Here is a 20,297-nt window from a genome sequence, read left to right as displayed (position 1 = left end):
AATTCTTATTATAAGGTAATTATTCCTGAGAATCAAACCAACATATATGCAGATCCTAAAACAGAAAGTAAATAACACTGTCCAAACTCAGATCCACACATTGTGCCTCTTTTTGTAATAATACAGGCGGGATACAAACCGCCATAAAGTACGCGCTCCGCGCGTACTAGGGTTAGGAAGGGCCGTATTAGGGTTAGGAAGGTTCTTACCTTCCTGACAGCCCTTTCTCCCAGTACGCGCAGAGCGCGTACTTTTTTGCGGTGCCCATCCACATGGGCGCCGCCATGTTGACGTACTGGACGCTGTGCGTCCAGACGTGTCGCGGCGGAAGTGACGTCGCGAGGACGCACTCCACCCCTCGCAGCGCCACTTCCGCGTTCCAAAAAGGAGCGGCATTTCGCCGCTCCTTTTTTGCTGCGCAGGGAAGCCTCGCGGTCTGGCAGCTGGGGCTTCCCTACGCAGCGAATGGCGGCGGCGGGAAAACGGCCCCTTGAGGGCCGTTTGTATCCCGCCACAGTATCTTGATCATCCCATCTATATGGATGAGCTAATGATTTGTCTGTAGCAGCATCAACAAATTAAAACTAAGTGACTGTAATTATTTTCATTGAATTGGGCCATCAAGAAAGCTTCAATAACATTATAAAAATTCTTTACCAGTCATCTGATACTCAAGTCTCCGTTATGTAAAAATTTCCCTAGGCATAATGGCCCACAGAACACATATCAGCATGAGCAATTCTTTTGGTGGTACAGGTAACTTTAACTGAAACGTTTCATTGTCTTCTGTATGTTAAAACTAGTTTTATTGCCAAGCATAATCAATATACAGAGCATCCTCTGTGTTTTAAGTGCCTATTTAGGTACCACTATCCTACTCTTCTTGTAGAAATCTGCATCTTTAGACGAAGAAGCTTCTAGAAATGTTACTTACAACATATCAATCTTTGTAAAGAATTCTCCTAATGGCACGCAACAAACATGAACCCTCAAAACGAATAAACTGTGTTGTGATATCCCATCAGCCAGAAGCGTACTGTATTTACAGCAAATCAGCCTTCTTCTTGTTTAATGACTGAATTGATATTGTCTGGACATAGTGCAAATTCTGACATAAATAAACTAGGTAAAAATGAAGAATCATGTAATATGGATTTACAGTCTGTAGTAGGTTTGAAAAAGATAGAGTGTCCAAAAGTAAGAGGAACTATTCTTCTAAATACCATATTTTCCAGCGTATAAGATGACTGGGTGTATAAGACAACCCCCAACTTTTCCAGTTAAAATATAGAGTTTGGGATATACTCACCATATAAGACCACCTCTCTTCCAAAGCACATCAAATAAAAATTTAAAAAAACATAAGATTTGATTTCAATATGGTAATTTTAATTCAAATGCTTATGACATGCAAGTACTTAGCAGGAAAACTTGCTGTATACAAAGCCTGTTTGGATTGGTCAGCTCTCCCTGCCTGCCCAGCCCTCCCTGTCTCCAAGACTATCAGAGTGATATTTTTTCCATACCCCGGGCATCCCGGGTGCCTGCAGCTTTCTCCGTCCTCACTTACACCTTCCTGGTGAAGTGCCCCCTCACCTAGTCATTGGGACCACGTTAAGTCACTTCTTTCCATGAATCCTGGTGAGTGGATTTTATTCTACCATACTTGTACAGTGCCGCCCTTGCTGCTTTCATACAGTCGGCAAAATGGCGGGGATGTGGCCGTGGCCGTTTTTGAACTCCCCCCACCATATGCGGCAACCGCAGATTCTCCAGTCTGGCTTGGAGGTTTCAGCACCTGCCCTATAAGATGACACCCGGTGTATAAGACAACCCCCGACTTTTGAGAAGATTTTCCTGGGTTAAAAAGTAGTCTTATACGCCAGAAAATACAGTCGTTTTTTGTGGGTTTTTCAGGCTGTGAGGCCATGCTCTAGAAGAGTTTATTCCTGACATTTTGCCAGCAGCTGTGGCTGGCATCTTCTAAATGATACATTGACAATATAGCTTACTTTTTGTTTACAAAACCAGGTTTGCTGAGGGGTTTTTTTTGAGGAGGGGAGATCAACATAATTCATGTTATAATTAAGTTCACATGTTTAAAGAGGCATATAAGCTGTATGCTGGCTTTCATTGTGGAGCTACATGAGGTTGACTGCAAGGTAAACATAACTTTGCAACATTGGTCCAGGCACACACTGATGGTCATTTGATGAGTCATCTGTAATTTTCTTGCCATGCATATTTAATTTAGATTCCTGCTGTTTTAATATGTAAAAATCACAGCATTTAAGCCGTGCATGAGGAGAAGTGGGCACAAATCTGGCATTAGAAGAGGAACAGAACTGCTCCTCAGTTAATTACCCCTCTTATGTTCCTTAGTTTGTTGAAGACTATGAACCTACCAAGGCTGACAGTTACAGAAAGAAGGTAGTTCTTGATGGTGAAGAAGTCCAGATAGATATTCTAGATACAGCAGGACAAGAAGATTATGCAGCTATTCGAGACAACTACTTCCGTAGTGGAGAGGGTTTTCTCCTAGTTTTCTCCATAACTGAGCCTGAATCCTTCACAGCAACAGCTGAGTTTAGGTAAGCAGTGATCTGTTCAGACTGTTCTTTCCCTTAGGTTTTGTGTTGTTGATGCAATCAGAACCAATGTGCTGTGTACAAAAATGGGATGTGGTATAAAAAAATCAAATAATACACTCATATGAGTACATAAAGAGGTTTTGACAAAGTTGGAAATGTTTGTTCCAACTGGTTAGGACTATACTGAGCAACAGTTTCTCCGAGTACCTTTTTGTGTGCTACCCCCAGACTGTGGAATGACCTGCTGGAACAGATACGACAGCTGAAAATGCTGACAACATTTAAAACAGCATTAAAGACACATTTCTTCTGGCAGACCTACCCAATAAATTTTAAATCATGACTTTTTAATTTGTATATTTGAAAGAATGTACTCATATGAGTGTATTTTAATGGTTTCACAGTAGGGGTACAGACTGCCCCAAAAAGGTGGTCTGCCCGCGCCTTGTTTTGCTGCGCAAGGAAGCTGCAGTGGACAAACCGCGTGGCTTCCTCACGCAGCAAAAAGAACCCGCAAAAAGCGGGTTCTTTTTGCGGTGCGATTGTGACACTGCAGTGCGCCAATGGCTCACTCGCGACATCAAAACCCTGGAAATAAGCCAGTTATTAATAAGCAGGCATTTTAAGCAAAAACTCTAAGTTTATACTGTCATTTCAGGTTTTTACAATAAATTATTCTGACATAGAAAAGAACAATATTTGGGGGGTTTCTTTGGGTGAGGGTTTTTTGGGGGGGACATAGAAGAAAGCCTTCCTTTTTAATTTTTTTGCTGTTAACTGCCTTCGAGTTGACCTTGACTCTTGGCAACCCTTTGAATGAGACGTCTCCAAGCCCCCCTATCCTCTGTCTCTCTACTCATCTACTGTAGGCTCAAGCCCGTCACTCTGATTGAGTCTATCTATGTGGCATGTGGTCTACCCTTCTTTTTATTGCTGTCTACTTTTCCCAACATCATTATCTTTTGTAATGAGTCATACCTTCTCATGATGTGGCCAAAGTACAACAGCCTCAGTTTAGTCATTTGGCTTCTATGGAGAGTTCAGGCTTGATTTGTTTTAGGACCCAGTTGTTCACTTTTTGGCCAGCCTCAGCACCTCATCTCAAATGAATTAATTTTCTTCCTATTTTCTTCAATGTTGAGTTCTCACATCTGTACATGGTCATGAGGAATACAACGGCTTGGTGTTCAGCTGTATATCTTTGCACTTCAGGACTTCTAGTTCTTTCATAATTGCCCTTCCATTCCTAATCTTCTTCTGATTTTTTGACTGCAGTCTCTCTTCTGATCAATGTTAGATCTAAGATATGGGAAATGTTTACAGTTTCAATTTCCTCATTATCAAAGTTGAATTTGTAATTTTAGTTCATCTTTTAATTTGAAAATAAGCACAGTTTTTTTGGGATTTTAACAATATGGATTACGGAAAGCCTGGAGGAAAACAAATAGTTTCACAGCATCGCAGGATCTAAAAGAAAACTTTATGAAGATATCAAATAGATGGTACCTAACCCCAACAAAATTAATATATATATATATATATATATATATATATATATATATATACACACACACTTCCTGATATGAAAAGTTGGCGCTGCAACAAAGAACCCAGATCATTGTACCATATGTGGTGGTCCTGCAAAAAGATTCAAAAATTTGGGGGGAAAATACACACAACTGTTCAAAAGATATTCAAGGTGCAGATTATTATGTCATCACAATTCTATTTGTTAAATATGACATCTGTTTTCCAAAGTGAAATAGAAAGGAAGTACTGGAGGGTACTGCTCTATCTTGCGACGGCAGCAAGGCTAGTTAGTGATAGCGAGAAAGGGGAAAAATAAAGAGCCTCCAAACTGGGAAGAGTGGATTTTGAAACCGCAAGAAGTAAAAGAAATGGACAAATTAATGTTTATGATTAGAAATAAATCCAAAGACAAACTGGCAAAGGAATGGCTGGCAGTATTACAATATTTGGAGCATAACTTTGGAATCCAAAAGGATATAATGATGTAAATATAAAAGAGAAATGTCACTAAGCAATACACTCGGTTCTTTTTTGTGAGTGTTAATGAGGCATGTTTTTCTTTTTCGTTTAGTAGTGGCTGGTCTGCCTGTCTGTTTGACATTTTGCCAGTCATAGACCTGTATGAAATATTATTTGTGTAACAAAAACAAGTAATCTAAGGTAAAGCTAGGACTGTACAGTGGTTTATGTGCATATAAGCATATATTGTTGTATTTGAGTGATTTAAAATAATTTAAAATTAAAAAATGCAAAATGCAAAAAAAATGGATTACTGAAATAATTGGAAGGCAAAACCATCTCTTTCCACTTAAAGAACCTTTTTATTCATTAGGTCCAGCTGGACCACCACAACAACAAACAACTGGACCATTGTTTGCATTAGCCTCCTTTTTAATACTCTTTGTGTAGTGCTTTAATTTAAATACTGTCATAATGCCTTGGCAAACCATGGTTACTAATACATGATTTATTATGTGTATGTATTTTATGTTATATATGACATTACTGTTGTGACTATCTAACTTCTCTTGCTTTTAATATGCTTATCAAGGGAACAGATCCTGCGTGTAAAAGCCGAAGAGGACAAAATACCCTTGCTTGTGGTGGGAAATAAATCTGACTTAGAAGACCGCCGACAAGTGCCAGTAGAAGCAGCTAGAAGTAAAGCAGAGGAATGGGGTGTGCAGTATGTAGAGACATCGGCAAAAACCCGGGCCAACGTAGATAAGGTAAAGTTGCAGTTGTTTTCAGCAGCATTTCATAAGTTTTTGCCAAGTTGGAGTTAGCAAGCAGGAATCTATTCTTGCCAATCCCTTTGCATGATCTGCATGTGTTATGGAGGATTTCGGGATAGCCACCATAATAGCCTTCCAGCACTATGATACTATCAAAGAACTTGAGGGGAAACCTACTAAGAGGCTGATGTTTTCTTGGCTGACATTCTTCCTCTTAAAGTTATTCTCTGAATTGCAATTTGCAAAATGTGGCATGGTTCAGCTTGCTTTAGTATGAGCCTAGAGTAAGCAGTGCATAGTATACTAATGAAGCATAGAGATACTAAAATCAGCTCTTCCCAAATTTTCTGAAACAGATTTTTTGACTGAATATTAATCTCTATTATTTGAGTCACCTTTACACTCTCTGAGCTTTGAGAATCTTATAAGCAAGCCTATTTCTAAGAGGAGAGGTCTTGTAGCACCTTTGGGACTTAACTGCATGAAAGATGTTGTAGCATAAGCTTTCATAAACACGACTAATTCCTCAGATACTGTCTATGAAAGCTTACACTACAACTTCTTTGCACAGTTAGTCTCAAAGGTGCTACAATATTCCAGACTAACACAGCTATATCTCTGAATTCTGTTTCTAAGAAATTCAATGCAATGGAAGTGCTGTATATCCAAGTTCTTAAATTGATTTAATGTCAATATATGTACAAACAGTTTCTTCAGTTAATGCTTCCTGTAGTCATGTGAAATTCTTCCAGATGAGTACTCCTAACCCCTAATCTGTGCATGCTATACTAAACTGTGATCTTTGTGTGACATGTTTGTATTTGATGATCCTGACAGAAGTTGCTCTCTCTTCACTGTGAATGAACTAATATTTTACACAGATCTACTGGTTATATTTTTTTCTTAATTGTTACATTTAGACTTTGAATCTAATTAAAACAGGAGTTCCAAAAATATACTGTTTTGTGTTATAGAAAAGTCACAAATATTGTTACTTACTGTCTTTTTTTTTTTTTAACTTTTTTCAGGTATTCTTTGATTTAATGAGAGAGATTCGAGCCAAAAAGATGTCAGAAAACAAAGACAAGAATGGCAAGAAAAGCAGCAAGAACAAGAAGAGTTTTAAAGAAAGATGTTGCTTATTGTGATCTTTAGAAACAGTACATATATAGGCCATGAAATTAACAAGACATTTACTACTAAGGAAATAGAACAGGACGATCAAAGAGAAATCTGATCGCAGTAGGTTTTTCCATTCACATAATAGCCTTTTTGAAAGTGTAAAACCTGATTTAAGAATTGAACACCACCAAATCCATGTTTGCTGAAGGGGATGAATTTTGAAAGCAGCTATCAGTGCAAAAAAGTATTGCCACCAAATTTTTCTTTGGTCACCATCTCTTTGCCTGATAGCAATATGGTCACACTGAACTTATCTCCTGATGTTGCTTCCAATGACGCTCTCTCTACAGATTCTTCTCCATCAGTATTTTTTCCAAGTGGCTAATTTTCACTGAAGTTCAACCAAAGTTACCTGCCTTTCCTAAGTGGCTTCAATTTTGGTGCTCCTAAAGAAAAGTAAAGGCCTTTAGCCATTCTTTAAAAAGGGAAAAGACACACTGAGATCTTCTTGATATTTAACATTTTCACACAATGGTGTTAAGTAAGTTATGATGCTGTCAACTTTTACTGTTTGTGAAGATTTTGGATGGACTCAAAAGGCGTAGCCATTTGAAAGCAAAGACTCATCAGGGAGTTGTTGCCTGAGTCATCACTGCAGTATTCCTGAGCGGAGTGCAAAATTTCAGAACATTAGTAGTTATATTCTGTTGACTTGTATTTCCAGCTTACTATGATCTTAATTTCAGCTTTTCAGTGGGGAAATGGACAAGGTATTGTATAATGTGGGAGAATTCCTAGGTTTACCCCATCAAATAATTCCCCCCTGTCTGCCAAAACTAGATTTAAAAAACCCCAACAATTTGTGGTGTAGCAGTGGTTTGTAATCATGTCTTGAAGCTATAGAAATTGTTGGACTTTGATTCATTCCGTGTTTAATAGGAAAACATATTTCTTTCTTAATGAAGTCACACTGTGAAATTTCATAAGTTTGATTCAATCATGTTTTAAAGTGGAAGGGTGTGGTCCAATGAGAGGTCAGTCTACCAGTAGCTTTTTCTGCATGTGTTCTCTTAAAATGAATTGTAATTTTGAAAATTTAAGAGGCTTATGTAGAAAATATTCCTGGTAGATGGTGCTGTGCACAGAAGTAGTTTGCTGTTATGTTAGGTTATGCTGTCTTCTGGTAATGAGTTACTGCAGTCTTTGCAATGTTGTATTCCTTGGAGGTGTACTCACTAACATTTCCCTAGAAATTATGACACAGAGGCAGGTGGGATTAAGTGAAGGAATTGGGCAGATTTTATAATTATCCTTTAAAATAAGACACTTGGGTTAATTATGTGCTGTTGCCAAAAAAAGTTGCCATATTGCTGTTGCACAAATTGTACTAATCCTGTTGCTGAAAACTTTTTTACAGTTATTCATTGAATCATAGAGAGATGGTCTGTAAAAGGCAGCTAAATACATTCACTAAAAAGTTGATTCTTGTGGTGTTGTCATTGCTTATATTGTGAATTTAAATGCATCTGAATGAGCTCCCCCCCCTTTTTTTTTTTTTAAAGTAGCTCTGACAGCAGAATAAACAAATAAGACATGTTGGACATTTGATGTAGGTGATCTCTACTAACTGTTCAGAAAAGCACTTCCTTGGGTCTCACAGTAAGCTCAGAATTTGCAGAGAGGAAGCTTGTGCTTCTCAACGGATTCATACATCTGGAAGATTGTGTTAGCAGCATCATGATGAGATCAGCTGCTGCTATAATGTGGTGGTAGACATGACAGAAATGGTTGAGAAACTGCAGTCAAAAGTAAGTGACCAGATAGTTTTAAGAAGTGTTTCTGTGCTTGAGTATGATCAGCTGTGATATTAAAAAAAAAAAGCTACCTGAGAAGTTTAAATAAGAACTCTCGCCAGAGGGAAAAAACTAATCTTGAGTGATTCAAATTTACGTATGTATGCGTATGAATAGAACAATACTAAAATTATGCATGCATATTTTTGCATCACATAGGCTCTTAAATCCTCCTTTGGGAAAGCGAGGGATATGTATAAGAGGGTGAACATGGGAAAGTAGCTAATCCCAGGTCAGGTATCTGTATGTCTACCTCACTATTGTCTAGGCAAGGGTGGGCAACTCCATTGGGGGCCAGTCCCCCCTCTCCACTTTCCAGTGGAAGGCACTAATCAGCAAAAAAATGAAACTAGAAGTTGTCTTGTCACTTCTGGTTTCCTTTTTGGGCTTTTTGAGGGGAGGTTTGGTAAGGGTAGCAGAACTGCATTTTCTGGTATTTTAAGTGCCTTTTATTGAATTTGTCCCCTGTTTTGGGTCTATGGGATAACAGGGATATCTGGGGGGATGGGGGACGTGGGACTGCAAGGGCAGTCAGTAGAAACAGGTTTGGGAACTGCATGCAGCCTACAAGGAACAGTGACTCATGAATTGTGTAGCCTCCACCCTGGACTTAGTTCATGAGGTGCTTATGGCAACCATTTTCCGTTCTGGGAACTTGAATTTTTGAGGAGGTGGGGGTAAACCAGCAGCCCCTCAAACAAAAGCTCTGCCTTTCTAACTGAAGCCTTGTTGCACAAAAGCCATAGCCTCCTTTCATTTTTTAAAAAAACATTATATACATGATAAAATGTTATTAAGATGAGATCTTTTCCATACAAAGAAAATAACATCATAAATAAACTTAAAATTAATTTTGAAATGGCTGCTTCTGTTGGGCTACTGCCAAAATGGCATTACAGGACGGAACAAAGCACAGTGTTACAAAACAAACAATATATCAAGTTGGATTAAAATCAAATAAGGGAACCAGGAAAATACCAGAAGCAAATATGAAAGAGTCGAAGACAGAGTTAATCATCAATATCAGTGAAGGGCAAAGCACTGATACTGTTCAGTGCTGTTTTCTTTCCTGCTGGAGTCTCTGTTAATGCAGGAATGAAAATAGTAAACAAATGATTCTTGTCTAAACTGATTTTGATTTTTTTCAGCTGGCATGGTTGTAACAGACCCATTAGAGAAAATGGGAAGACTTAAGTACAGTTCTGAAACGGGTCTTCACCCTTTCTCCCCTTCCTCAGCAAAAGGAGGTTTGGTCCACAAATTAGATCACTGTTAGCAATATTTTTTGTTGTTGTTTATTAATTGTAAAATATAAACAATCACATGGAAAAAAGGAAGTAAAAGGAGGTGATATAAACGACCAAATAGAAAAAGAAAGAAAAAGAACATGTTAGCAATATTTTAAACAAACTTCTTAACCATATTTCATCAGACATAGCTTTTGTAGACATTGTCCTTTGTTCAGCAAAGGTTTGGTTCAGTAGCCTTCCTGCTTAGATTCATGCTGGGATGACAAATGTATCCCCTCCCCACAACATATCTATGAATAGAAACAAGTCAGCAGTTCTAGACTCTACAAGGACAATCAGTATATGCTTAAAATGAGGAACAAGGGCAAAATGGAAACAGATGAGTGGCTTGAGAACGAGACTATGCTCAGCAATTTATAATGGGATCTATGCTTTTTAGAAAGTAAAATTGTCTTCAAGTCCCTTTTTTGGCTTACGGCAATCCATAAATTTCATATGGTTTTATTAGCCAAGGAATACTCAGGGTGATTGGCTATTGCCTTCTTCTGAAACACAGCCTACAGCACCTGATGTTCATTGGTGACCCCCATTCATGTATTTACCAGGCCTGACCTTGCTTAGCTTCTGAGATCAGACAGGATCTGGTGCTTTTGAGGTATTTAGACAGAAGCATCAAAATGAGCCAAAATGTGGTGCAGTGGTTTGAGTGTTGAACTACAACTGGAGACCAGGGTTCAAATCCTGAGTCGGCCATGTAAGCCCACTGGGTGCCCTTGGGCAAGTTACACTTTCAGCCTCAAAGGATGGCAATGGCAAACCCCTTTTGAAGAAACTTGCCAGGAAAACCCTGTGGTAGGATTATATGTGATATGCTTCAGGGTCACCATAAGTCAGAAACAACTTGAAGGCACACAACAACAACAAGTCAAATGTTGGTCATATGAACTGGGATGGTATTAATGGGCTGAATGTGCAGTTCAGTTAATATTGATTAATATTGACATACTGAATTGTATTGTATAAATGCATAGATCAGGAGAAATTTGTACAATTAATATTTCATCAAGTTTATTCCAAACTAAATGATACATGCATGTGCAATGAAACATGCATTGCATACCTAGAAAATGAACCTTCTAGAGTCCTCTTAAAGCTTTCTTCCAAAAGCCAAAAAGGGATAACGTTTTTTTCTTTCACCAACCTCCATTTTTCTAATGATTTCTATTTTAGTGGCACATGTATAAAGCATGAAGGGTTTTTTTTGTTATGTTTTGTTTTTTAATATACTGGGATGAGCTAGTGAGTCAGACTTGTCTGCTCTTCACTTTCCTCTGTTTTGCTCTTCATTCATACTCAGTAAGGGATTCTAGAGGCAACTGCTGTTTACCTTGCCTGTTGTTTGTAAACACATGCAGAGCTATGGTAGGATCGGTTACAGTAGAAACCCATTCTTTCCCAGTTTAAGTTTTATTGCATTGTTTACTGCAGGTATGGTGCTGCAATCTTGCACCAAAAATCTGTGTTTCTCCAGCCCTCTACTGTCATCTCAATGCTGATGCTTGTAAAAATGCCCACTTACATAGAGGATAAGGAAGAAAGAGGGCAGCTAGGAGGTGTACAAACCCTTTGTAAAAAGCCTTGCTGTCAGACAGGGGTGTCACAAGGAGGGCATGAGGAATTTGAGCTGCACCAGGTGACACCCTAAGAAGGGGTGACACCACTGCTTTCCAAATGTCTGTCTTTGGGTAGAAATGGGTTGTGGCATTCTCCTGCATCCCTTTGAAATGCTGAAGAGATGGTGTGAGTGGGTCCAGGCTCAGTGGGAAGAGAAAGGAAGGGGCCCCTGGTTTTTTTTAGAAAAATAATTTTTAATTTTAAAAAAAATTTTAAAAAATTTTTAAATTTAAAATGTGACATGTAGATTCTTTTGGAATCTGCCTGGTAAATGTGATTGTAGACCAATTCCACTTCATGGCTGGAATCTCTGGAGTTGCTTGAGCTGTGATTTGGCAATCCTGTAGTGCCCCAGATACCCTAAAGGCACCAGATTCCATCTCATCTTGGAAGCTAAGCAGAGTCAGTTCTCCATAGTACATGGATGGGAGACCACCACCAAAATACAGATGCTGTTGGTTACATTTCAGAGGAAGGAACTGGCAGAACCACCTGAGTATTTCTTGCCTAAGAAAATCCTCTGAAAATCATGGGGCTACCATGAGATAACAGACAACTCAAAGGCACAGACATGCAAACTCACACATATATGCATGCACACAGAGTGCCTCATAAGGCTTTTTCAAACTTTTTCTGGTGCTGCTGTAGAAACATGTATATTCACTTCAAGAAGGAATTATTAGTGCTGGCTCTCATGAAGACATTTTCCCTCCGTTACATCATAGGAAACATTTCTCAAAAACCAAATATGAGGAGTTTGGGCCCTGAAATATAGCAAAGGCTTTGAACCCAACATTTGACACTACTTCATGCTCCTAATGCCAACACAGCTGTCTAGAAGATTCTTGGTAAAATATTAAGATAAGGTAAAATAGTCTATTATTGGTGACTAGGGTTGCCAGTCCAGGATCATCCTCATCTCAGATTTCCAGGACAAAACCTGAGACATAACGATAGCCACTGATTATGCCACTAAGCCTTATCTATTAAGTACTAGCCACCGTTTGTAATTCAAATACAGAGAAAATATTTTTCCTGTTCAGAAATTAAGACAGAAATCCTAACTAAAGTGGTTGTTCTTAGATGAAGGGATTATTCCATCTCACTTAGGGACAGTGGCATCACTAACTGTGGTGTCAGCCGATGTGGGAAGGGTGTGCATGCACCCCTCCTGTTCTTCTTTCCCCAAGTTTTCTCCCCTAGGAGAAAGCCAGGGGCTGGAGCAGCCAACAAGGGTGTACATTTGCCTCTCCTGCACTGAAGGGGAAGGTGGGCCCAACCGGGTGTCACCCCTCTTCTGGGTATCACTTGCTGTGGTCCACACACTCCCCCAGTGACACCATTGCTTAGGGAGTTGGGATAAGGAACATTTAATCTAATCTACTGGCTTCTAGACAAAAGGTGGATGCAGGGCAAAGCGTGAGCCCTGGAACTACAAACACTGGTGGGCAGCGAGGAGGAAGCTAACTAAATACCCCTGGAAAGAATTAATTAAGTCTTGTAAATTGTAGCAAGCTGCTCACTAGCTCAACTGGAGATTAGTACATACCCTTTTCCTCTTGCCTGGAGCTGAACCAACTAAAACTGGAGAATATGTACCATCATCTTCTTCCTGGTAATGCTCCACAAAAATTGGAGACTCGGGGCCAAGTCCCAAGGTCTAGCAACCATATTGGTCACTTGTGTGTACACAAGAGAACTGAACCAAGGTCAGACATTTCACTGGAGCAGGTCTACCATTGGCTCAGCGTTAGGGCTTTTCAGTGCCACAAGACAATGTTTGCTGTAACAAGCCAACAAACCTCATTCATAACATGAGCATTTGTGGACTATGGCCCACTTCAACATGCTCCTAATGAATATTAAGCTAGAGCTCATGAAAGTTCACGCTATAAGAAGTAGTGTTTTTATTAGGTGTTTAAGGTGCCTTTAGGGTCTTTGTTGTTTTTCTCCTGAGCTTCATTCAGTTGACTATACAAGCTTTTGACCGTGCAGCTGCTTATCTAGGACAAACTATGCATTATACTGTTTGTTTTACAAAATGCAGCTGCAGAGGCTGCAAACTAAAGCAAAAGGCATGGGAGGTGGGAGGCGGGAGGCTTCTTAACCCTTTCTCCTTGATTTCGTGCTATGGAAAAGTCATAGTTCCACTGTCTTTTGCCTCAAAGGTGGAAGAAATGATAGTGGCATCTTTCCCTTACACCTTCATTCCTCTGTGCATCAATTAATCTTGAAAATGGAAGGCTTTTTTTCAAGCCAGATTGCAATGTTTGTAAGGCCATACAGAGTGTGTGTGTGTGTGTGTGCGTGTGTGTGTGCAGATATGTATGCACTCACACACATCACTGGGGAGGCATATATCATGCCATACCCTCCAACATTTCACAGATGAAAACTGGGGCATGTATTGCCCATCAATAGCAGAGCCTAGATGCCTCGACTTCAAAATTAGTCACTGAACATGAGGATGTCATGGAGCAAGGTTAGCAAGGCATGAAACACTGTGGGTAAATTAATTGGGTGTGTGATCCTTCTGCTTTCTTCACACTGGATGCAATGTGTCATCTCTTGAATTTTATTGAGATACTGGTTCTAGATGCTGTTTCTGAATGTTTCTAAATTGTTTCAAACAGTTGTAGCAGAGAAGCCTCATACACATTTGAATGACTTGTAGTGTTATGTTATTCAGATTCATATTATTAAATTGGTAGAAAAACATAAAATTCTTCCCACTGATCTTTCTAGATAATATTTCATAAATGTTGGCACTTGTAGTATTTATGGTGTAAACCAAATTTAAAAAAAAAAATTAATGCAGTTCTTAGCAGCCTTACAAGACTATACATTTTCTAAGGTGGCTGTTTTTAAAAGATGGGGATTCTACAGTACTTGTATCTTTTTTAAAACCATAAAAATAGGTATTCATGTTAGTGGAACATAGAAGGCTGATGCTGTAAGAATGTGGCTATAAAACAAGAGTGACAACTCTGGAGGTTTGTGGAGTAAAAAAGAAAAAAACACCTGTTGTTTTAAGAAATGAATTAGGGGATAGGAGGGGGAGGGGAAAAAAGAAACTAGGGTCTCATATAGATAGGGCAAAATAAAGCTGCTTCAGGTCACTGTGGAGGTATGCTGTTTAAATGATGCATGCATCCTAAGAGTCCAGAAGCTGTGCCAAAGCTGCGCTCCAGTCTTTAGGACTGGACTGTGGCTTTGGCACGGTTTCCAGACTCTTAGGATGCATGCAGCATTTAAACAGCATACCTCCACAGTGACCCGAAGCAGCTTTATTTTGCCCTGTCTGTTCGGGCCCTAGGATTGGTTACAGAAGCTCCTAAAGCTGGCTTCTGTGTGTGGCAGTATTGTTGATTAACCCAATGACAAATATTAAGTGATCAAGTGAAGGAAAGAATTAACCCATTGACAAATATTAAGCAATCAAGTAAAAGATGGAATTAACTCAGTGACAAATATTAAGTGATCAAGTGAAGGATATTTTTGAGCTACAAGCCACTGCCCTGAAACCAAAAAACACTCACAGATAGTTAGGTTTATAAAAGGTTGTTTAGAATCTAAGTAACAAAGGCGGGTCAAGCAGCTGTTTTCCCGCCGCCGCCATTCGTTGAGGAGGGAAGCCCCAGCGGCCAGACCACGAGGCTTCCCGGCACAGCGAAAAAGGAGCGCTGAAATGGCGCTCCTTTTCAAAACATGGAAGTGGCGCCGCGAGGGGCGAAGCGCGCCCTTGCGGCGTCACTTCCGCTATGACACATCTGGACGCTATGCGGCGCCCATGTGAATGGGCGCTGCCATTAAGGACGCGCTCCACGTGTACTACAGAGAAGGGCCACGAGGAAGGTAAGACCCTTCCTAACCCTAATACGGTCCTTCCTAACCCTAGTACGCGCGGAGCGCATACTTTATGGTGGTCTGTAACCCGCCAAAGGCAAGTTAAAAGTAGATAGAAAATGGGTCATACATCAAGACTCCAAGTACAGTGGGCCTTCCATATCAGCAGGGGTTCAGCCCCCACCACAGCTGTCAACATCAATAGTCACACCCATATTATTCAGCGGTGACAACACAAATGCCACTACTAAATAATGTGGGGCATTATAGTTCATGGGCAGTTGAATTTATGGATGGGAATTTATGGATATGCATCACAAGGGCCCTTTCCTTGCACTGTGTAACATCTTGGACATTAACCGGCAAATTTCTAACACAAGCACATTTCTCTTTTCCATATAGTTTCAAGGGTACCGCTGGATTCCTGTGTGTCTTTTTATCCTAAAACAGACAGCAATCTCCTTAAATAAGTAATTACAAACTTTGCGAAGAATAGGTTCAGAAAATGGGTGGTCTTTCATGCAACATACCACATGTTTCAAAAGTCATAGAGATGGGAAGTCTGGAAATGACACCTTGTAGGTATAGAGGAACTATTTCAAAAGGTGATTAACTCTACCTCTCATAGTCTTAATGACATCATTCAGAATCTACAGTATATAATTATGCTAGGCTCTAAATGATTAGTTTATCTAAACAAAACCTCTCATGCGCTTGCTCTTTTTGGATGGATTATGCTTTCTCTTAGCGGTTAATTACTGCAAGAAATGCAATAACTCCTGGCTGACACTTTTGTTTTGCAAAGATGCTGGCTTTGAGCTGATACAGCACTACAAGCTCAAAACATATTCTCTTGAACTTTAGCATAATTTTTCACATATGAACAACTCTAAAGAGAAAAAGGAGGGGCTTGGTACATTTTCCCCATCAGCTGAACAGTTTATTTTTGTCTTATATATATTTGGGCTACGTAAATATGCAAGAAGCTGTTCAACCATGAGAATAATGCTCTTTGTCTTAAATAGCTAGTGCTGTAAAGACTTAGGGGAGTATGGTGTAATGCTTCTAGATCTGAACTAGGACTCTGGGAGATCACAGTTCAAATCCCTGCTCCACCATGAAAACCCACTGGGTGACTTTGGGCAAATCACATGCTCTCAGCCTAGGATGAAGGCAATCATGTGCCTCTTATGAATAAAATATTGCCAAGAAAAAATCCTGTGATAGGGTTGCTATAAGCTGGAGTCCACTTGAAGATGGCTAGCAACAGAGGTCTAGGTTGGCTCATGTGGACTAAATGAATCTTACTTCATATCAGAGGGAAAACGAAATAATATATAGACAGAAAAAAATGGAATACCAAATTCCAACATATGAAATATGAGTTTCAACATATAAAATATGAACATAAAATCCCTTGGAGTAGAATTCAGAGGCATAGCTGTGAGAGGCGTTTATCAGACGAGGTTTCTTCAGCTCAGATCCGGGGCTTTTGTGGATTGGGCCATTCGCATTGATGTGATAACGAGAATGTATTTTCATACCCTTCTGCGGGACTTCCGAACTGAATCTTTACTGGCTCCTCATTTTGGCGCGATTTGGCGAGTTCGTTAAATAAGTGGATGGATGCAATTCGCATGAGGGCTCTGTTCGATCTCACTGCGAATTGGTCTGGTGTGGAATCCCAATTCTGAACACGATCGCAAGACCCCGAGGTTGCAAATCTCTCATGATGCCCTGCTGCAATTTGCCCCATTTACTTCCGGTGGCTCTTTTTGCTTTCAGGGCAACCGGGGCTCCATTGGAGCTATCTCTCTGCTTCCCCCCTCTTCCCCGATGCAATTTCGGCAGAGCAGCCAGGCTAGCAGCACCTTTCTCCCTCTCTGCCTCTCTTCCTCTCTCTCACACACACATATCCCTGGCAGCCAAGTTCAAAGGGATCCTGTGTCAGAGCCCCATCCATTTCATCCTCATGTACATCTATCCTGCTGTCAATCTCTGCATCTATCTCATACATGCGCGCGCACACACACACACACACACACACACACACACACACACACATCCCTGGCAGCCAAGTTCCTTAGAGACAGTAGCAAAAGCTGTATCAATTTGCCAATTTACATAATTTGAAAGAGAAGCATTACATTCGATTGGTAACATTCATTACAATCCAGCAGTCATTCCAAAGGAAACAATAGGCTGCCCCTCAGAGACAGTAGCAAAAGCTGTATCAATTTGCCAAGTTGCAACATTACATTTGATTGGTAACATTCATTTGCAATCCAGCAGTCATTCCAAAGGAAAAAATATGCACATATACAGAGAAAAATAATTTTAAAAAAATTAACATCAAAAGAAAAAGGTCCCTGATGGATAGGAGAGGCTTGTCTTGCTCTGCCCCCCCCACCTGCCCTGAATTGACCCTTGCTCCTGCTCACCATCTATCTATCTATCTATCTATTGCCAAGAACATGCACATTTTTCGCCAAAAATAATTTATTATTTTAAAATAATAATAATAATAATAATAATAATAATAATAATAACAACAGTAATAATAATTTAGGTTACTAGTTGGCCGAGGCACCAGAACTCTCTGGTAGAGAAGGCTCAATGTCTCTGGACACTACAGTTCCCAGCATTCCATAGCACTGAGCCAGGACAGTTAAACTGGAGTCAAACTGGATTATCGCCCCAGTGTGGATGCAATCTAAGAGGAGGCAACTTAATGACAGGAGGATCGATGTAGATATATAGAGATATAGATATAGCTCTTTAAGGGCTTTTGGACTTCAGCTCCCAGAATCCCAGGCTATTGGCCAACATGGCTGAGGCTTCTGGGAGCTGAAGTCCAGGATCCTTTAAAGCGCACAGTTTGGGGACTACTGGGATAGATATAGATGTGGAGGAATTGCATCTGACATGGAAGACCCCTTGAATTTGGCTGCCAGGGATGGGAAACTAGAAGGGAGGAAGAAAAAAGGGGGAGCTGTCATTCAGGTGAGGCTAGCATTCGCATGAAAGTTGAGCCAGACTCCCTTCTTCACCCCGGAAGTGCAAAGGTTCAGGATGCCTTCAGGGTCCCACTGAGCATGTGCAAGGGTCCCAATTCGAATCGTTGAATCCCCCATGGTATGCACCGGTGTGGAAATACAATTTGCACTCACTCTGCTTTCCCTGAATCTGCATCACGTGACTTCCTTCAATTCGATTTCGCGTCAGTTCAGAAGGATAACGGAAGAGCAACCAGGTATGAAAATACATTCTCGTTATCACGTCAATGCGAATGACCCAATCTGCAAAACCCCCAGATCTGAGCTCGTCTGATAAATGCCAGAGTCTGGAATATCAGTGTGTTAAGGAACCATGTAGCAACTTTGAGATTAACTGAGCAAAAGAAGTTGTATCATAAACTTTCATAGACTTGGAGTCTATACAGACTGGTACTTTGTGTTGGCCTGTGGGTGGAGCCAGGGTGCAGCATCTGCATGCTGGACACCCTAGCCCCGCCCCAGTGCACCATTTTGATGTGCGCTGGTCCACATGGTGCATGCCATGATGATGCCCCTCCAGTGCTGCATCCACATGATGCAGCACAAAAGGGGCGTCATAAAGCTGCACCACTGTAGCTATTTTGCCACTTTTTGTGGCTCCTTTTTGCGCTCTCTGGAGGCTAGATTGGGGCCATGGCTTGCAATTGCCGCAGCTCCAATCTGGCCAGTAAAGGGGTGGCTGCAGACCGCCCCTTTGGGGCAGCCTGTATAGGCCTTTGGTCTCCAAGAGCCTTATCACATGAGAAAAGAAAGATGAAACAAATTGGGAGGTTAGCAACTTTCTCCTTGCCTCTCTGAATGCTGTTGTAGCATTTCTGTTCTCCTCCCCAAGGGAGATGGTCATAAAAGTGTGCCTTTTGCCAAGACACACTTTTATGACCATCTCCTTTGGGAAGAGAACAGAGGGACAGAGAAAGCTGCTACTCTCCCAATCTATTTTGGCTTTCTGTTCTCACGCAATAAGGCTCCAAGCTTCTGAAAGAAGTAGAGTCAAGTCTATGAAAGTGTATGCTACAGCTTCTTTTACTCAGTCTCAAAGGCGCTACAAGATCCCTTTGTATAAAATCTCATGTGTGTGTTCCTTTTTAACAATGGAGGACAAAGACTGACTACTTCCACAGTGACGGAGAAACAGACCGAAGAGTACCAATTAATATATCAAATTAATGGTTGCTCCAGGGGTGAGCAAAGTGTTGATCTGGGCTATGTGTGGCTCCAAAGCTTTGTTTTTCCATTGGCTCTCAATACCTCCAGACTCCCCAGACCATCTCTTTCTGACTGAAAGAAAGAAAAAAGAAGGAAAAAGGAAGGCAATTCTTCTCTATTGCAGGAGACCTGTAGGAGAGACATGCCACCTTTCAAATGTGTTGCAAGGCCCCACAGTTCTGTTTAACATTTTAAAAAATCCAGCTTTAAATGTAATTGCTGCATTTTGTCCTTGACAATGTCTACAAATCTACTAATACAGTGGGCCCTTGGTACCAGCTGGCTGGGGTTTGGTTGCAGGAACCCCCCCTCCCGATACCAAAATCATGAATGCTCATGTCAAATTAGAATGTTGTAGTAAAATGATGTCCCTTATGCACAAGTGATCTTTTTGGAACAGATGAGATACAAGGTTTGCTGGGCTTTGAGAGTTTCAAACAAGCCTTTTGTGAAGAACAAAGGAAATGATCACTTGCACTCAGAAAACTATATCTGAGAAAATAACTGGTCATCCATGTGGATCTTTTTAATCATATGCTTAAAAACAGAACTTAAAACAACAACAACAACACTTTTTTGGACTACAGCTTCCAGAATTCCATTGGTCATGCTGGCTGGGGTACCTTGGGAGCTGTTGTCCCCAAACATAACTTTTACATGTTTTTCTTTAATCAATCTTTTTGCTGGAGCCTACTGGAAAGGAAAAAAATATACCCCTTCCTCTCATCTTCCCCCACTGAGTTAATTGAATACAAACTACTTTCCCACTATGAACTAAGGCCGCATTCACACTAGCGTTTTTGTGCCGAGTAGATCTGGGGAGATTCGATGATGCAATACTGAATCAAAGTTCCCACTACTGTACATTTACTCCGGTTGAATCTCTCTGTGGCAATTTAACCCTGTTAAAGATCACATTACCATTTATATCAAT

The 20,297-nt window shown here is 40.4% G+C and overlaps 1 protein-coding gene across 2 annotated transcripts in view; it reads left to right on the top strand.

Annotated features, from left to right (window-relative positions):
- Nucleotides 1-8,014, top strand: part of RALB (RAS like proto-oncogene B) — a 54,085-nt gene extending 46,071 nt beyond the window's left edge. For both annotated transcript variants that reach the window (XM_089520309.1, XM_089520308.1), the window contains exons 3-5: nucleotides 2,383-2,591; nucleotides 5,173-5,350; nucleotides 6,385-8,014. In XM_089520309.1, coding sequence (XP_089376435.1) covers nucleotides 2,383-2,591; nucleotides 5,173-5,350; nucleotides 6,385-6,504 — 507 coding nt within the window. In that variant the 3' untranslated portion in view covers nucleotides 6,505-8,014. The remainder of the gene's footprint in view (nucleotides 1-2,382; nucleotides 2,592-5,172; nucleotides 5,351-6,384) is intronic.
- The last annotated feature ends 12,283 nt before the right edge of the window (nucleotides 8,015-20,297 follow it).

This window comes from Sceloporus occidentalis, unplaced genomic scaffold (genome assembly GCF_023333645.1).
Source record: "Sceloporus occidentalis isolate IW3139 unplaced genomic scaffold, rSceOcc1.0.p SCAF_4, whole genome shotgun sequence".
Taxonomy (NCBI): domain Eukaryota; kingdom Metazoa; phylum Chordata; class Lepidosauria; order Squamata; family Phrynosomatidae; genus Sceloporus; species Sceloporus occidentalis.
Note: the sequence above shows the minus strand (reverse complement) of the source record. Positions and strands in the feature narration are given on the sequence as shown.